General features: G+C 33.1%; 1 protein-coding gene across 1 annotated transcript; it reads left to right on the top strand.

The window, feature by feature from the left end:
• Positions 1-492: 492 nt before the first annotated feature.
• LOC119535771 (olfactory receptor 8H1-like) lies at positions 493-1,440 on the top strand. Its single transcript, XM_037838133.1, has one exon. The coding sequence runs from the start codon at positions 493-495 to the stop codon at positions 1,438-1,440; it is 948 nt and encodes a 315-aa protein (XP_037694061.1).
• The last annotated feature ends 1,333 nt before the right edge of the window (positions 1,441-2,773 follow it).

A 2,773-nucleotide genomic window follows, 5' to 3' on the forward strand; every position in this document is an offset into this window, starting at 1 on the left:
GTAACTTTTTCTGTTTTTCTGAAAACAATTTTAAGTAGGAAGAGTGTGGTGAGCATGATTTCTGGACTCATAGAATCTTCATGGAATCACAGAGCCAACAGCACTTAGTGGTTGTTACTAGATAAGCTAAGGTTCTGTGCCTTTTTCAGTTTCTAAATATTTTGTACAATAGTACTACCCATGGTATAATAGTATCATTTGGATAAATAGGTAAGTAAGGGGAAGATTTATAGCAGTGTATAGTTCATTATAATATATATTTAATATAGTGGCAAATTCATTTTAATGAGTTTCTATTATATAATATCAAATGATAATTTATATTGGGCAGTCATACTCATTCTTTTCAGCCATATTTTGTAAACTACTCATGTATTTCTAGAATCTAGAATCTATTTTTTAAATGCCAGATAATTCACAAAATTAAAACCATCTTAAGTATTTGCACTAAGTTTCATCTTTGATTTCTCAACAGTTTACAACAGTAATCCTATGGGAAGTACAAATAACACAGATAAGCCTGACTTCATCCTTGTGGGATTGACAGCTTCTGGAGAGGTCCAATGGGTCCTCTTTACCCTGTTTCTCCTGATATACCTGATTACTGTGCTGGGAAATGCAGGGATGGTACTGATAATTCACCTGGATCCCCAGCTTCACACCCCCATGTATTTTTTCCTCAGTCACCTGTCATTCCTTGACCTAAGTTACTCAACTGTCATCACACCTAAAACCCTAGAGAACTTACTGGCTTCTAACAAGTATATTTCATTCATGGGCTGCTTCACCCAGATGTCTTTTATTTTCTTATTGCGTGTCACTGAATTTTTCCTTCTGTCTTCAGTGGCCTATGACCGCTATGTAGCTATCTGCAATCCTCTGAACTACCCATTTGTTATGTCCTGGAGATTCTGCTGTGTCCTCATTACTGGGTCTTATGTGATTGGCTTCACTGAATCATTAGTCAACATTGTTTACATGATCAGTTTACATTTCTGCAAATCCAATATAATCTATCACTTCTTCTGTGACCTAATCCTGATTTTAGTCCTGTCCTGCACTGACACTCGTGACATTGAAATCATGATATTCATTGTCGCTTCCTTAAACCTAATGGTATCTCTTATCCAAATCTCTGTGTCCTATGGGTCCATTCTGTCTGCTATCCTGAAAATTAATTCCACTTCAGGAAAGCGCAAAGCCTTCTCTACTTGTGCCGCCCACCTCATGGGAGTCACCATCTATTATGGCACTATGATTTTTACTTATTTAAAACCAAAGAAGTCCTACTCCTTGGGAAAGGATCAAGTGGCTTCTGTGTTTTATACTATTGTGAACCCCATGCTTAATCCACTCATTTATAGTCTTAGGAACAAAGAAGTAAAAAATGCTCTCATTAGAGTCATGCAGAAGAGAGAGAGCTGCAGACAACTGAAATGACAGGGATGATGAACATTAAACCTCATCTTTAGTTTCCTTCCTATTTGGTTATTTCCTTCCTATTTGGGTATTTCTCTCTAAAATCATGGCATACTTTAATTAATTATATTTCTGTTGGACTATCCTCTATATCACTGTACACAATCTAAAATATTTCCAAGAATATGTTCATAAAGCTGCATAATAATAGGGAGCCATACAATGTATGTCATACCTTTAGTCTAAATATATGTATGTAAGGACAATTAATATGAAAAAACTTTTGCATCATCTTTCAAACTGTATCATAGAAATCTCTATACATTCCAATTTCACAGAATTTTATTATGGAGAGGACTTTCAGAGTCCTTCCATTTATTTTGTAGAAAAGAAATACAGTAGAGTCAAAGATAGTGTTGCTTTGGACATGAAAATCCAAGGTTTATATGCTAGATCTGCCAGCTTTTCAGGAAACTTTCCATTGCTAAGTCATGGAAAGGCTGCCTCTGTTTCCTTAATTGTAAAAGAAAAGTAATAATTCTAAATTCATAGAGTTATTGTACAGATTAATTCAGAAGTTTAATATGAAGAATTTAATGTAGTACTGTTAATTTGTGACTAACATCAGAATAATTATAGTCTTGCAAAATTTTGAATGCACAATGTTTTTTGTTATGACAATATTCACTGATGTTTTATAACTACTTTTGGTTAATCTCATTGATGAACGAATAGCTAAAAAGGGAAAATAGCATTTCAAACATTAGTTAGAGCATTGGAGAATGTTGTGATGGAATTCAGTTATAGGAAAAAGTATACATGAACATCAAAGAAAATTTGGTAAATGCTTTACAATATTAAAAAAAATAAAAATATCCTAACCATTTTTGATAGTTTTTTAATGGTCCCCTAGACCAATGCTTTTGTATTTGTAAGTGTATATTACATAAATGTTCCAAATTTTTCTTTTTCTATTACTCATCTGCAGTTTTTGTTTTGTACTTATGAGTATAATATTTGCTAATTACTTTGTCATTTAAATTTGTGAGATGAATGTTTTCTTGGTATATGGGTGAAATCAAGACTCTCATCCTGCAATGTTTTAATACCTGAAGTTATGTAAATTCATCAGGTTTAAAATCTGCATTTGGTAATCTCTTATGTGTCCACCTGCTATATATTTGAAAACCCTACCATCCTGTGATGTGTTGGTAAGCACCAGTTAATAGTTATTTTTTTGTGTAAACTCAGTTTGATAAAAAAAATTGATATGTGTTGGCAACAATGCTGAACAGATTCTATATTTATGTGGACAGTAAGAAGTTCAGGAAATTCTTAAATTTTAACTAATTTT

The sequence above is a fragment of the Choloepus didactylus genome, chromosome 6 (genome assembly GCF_015220235.1).
Source record: "Choloepus didactylus isolate mChoDid1 chromosome 6, mChoDid1.pri, whole genome shotgun sequence".
Lineage (NCBI taxonomy): Eukaryota > Metazoa > Chordata > Mammalia > Pilosa > Megalonychidae > Choloepus > Choloepus didactylus.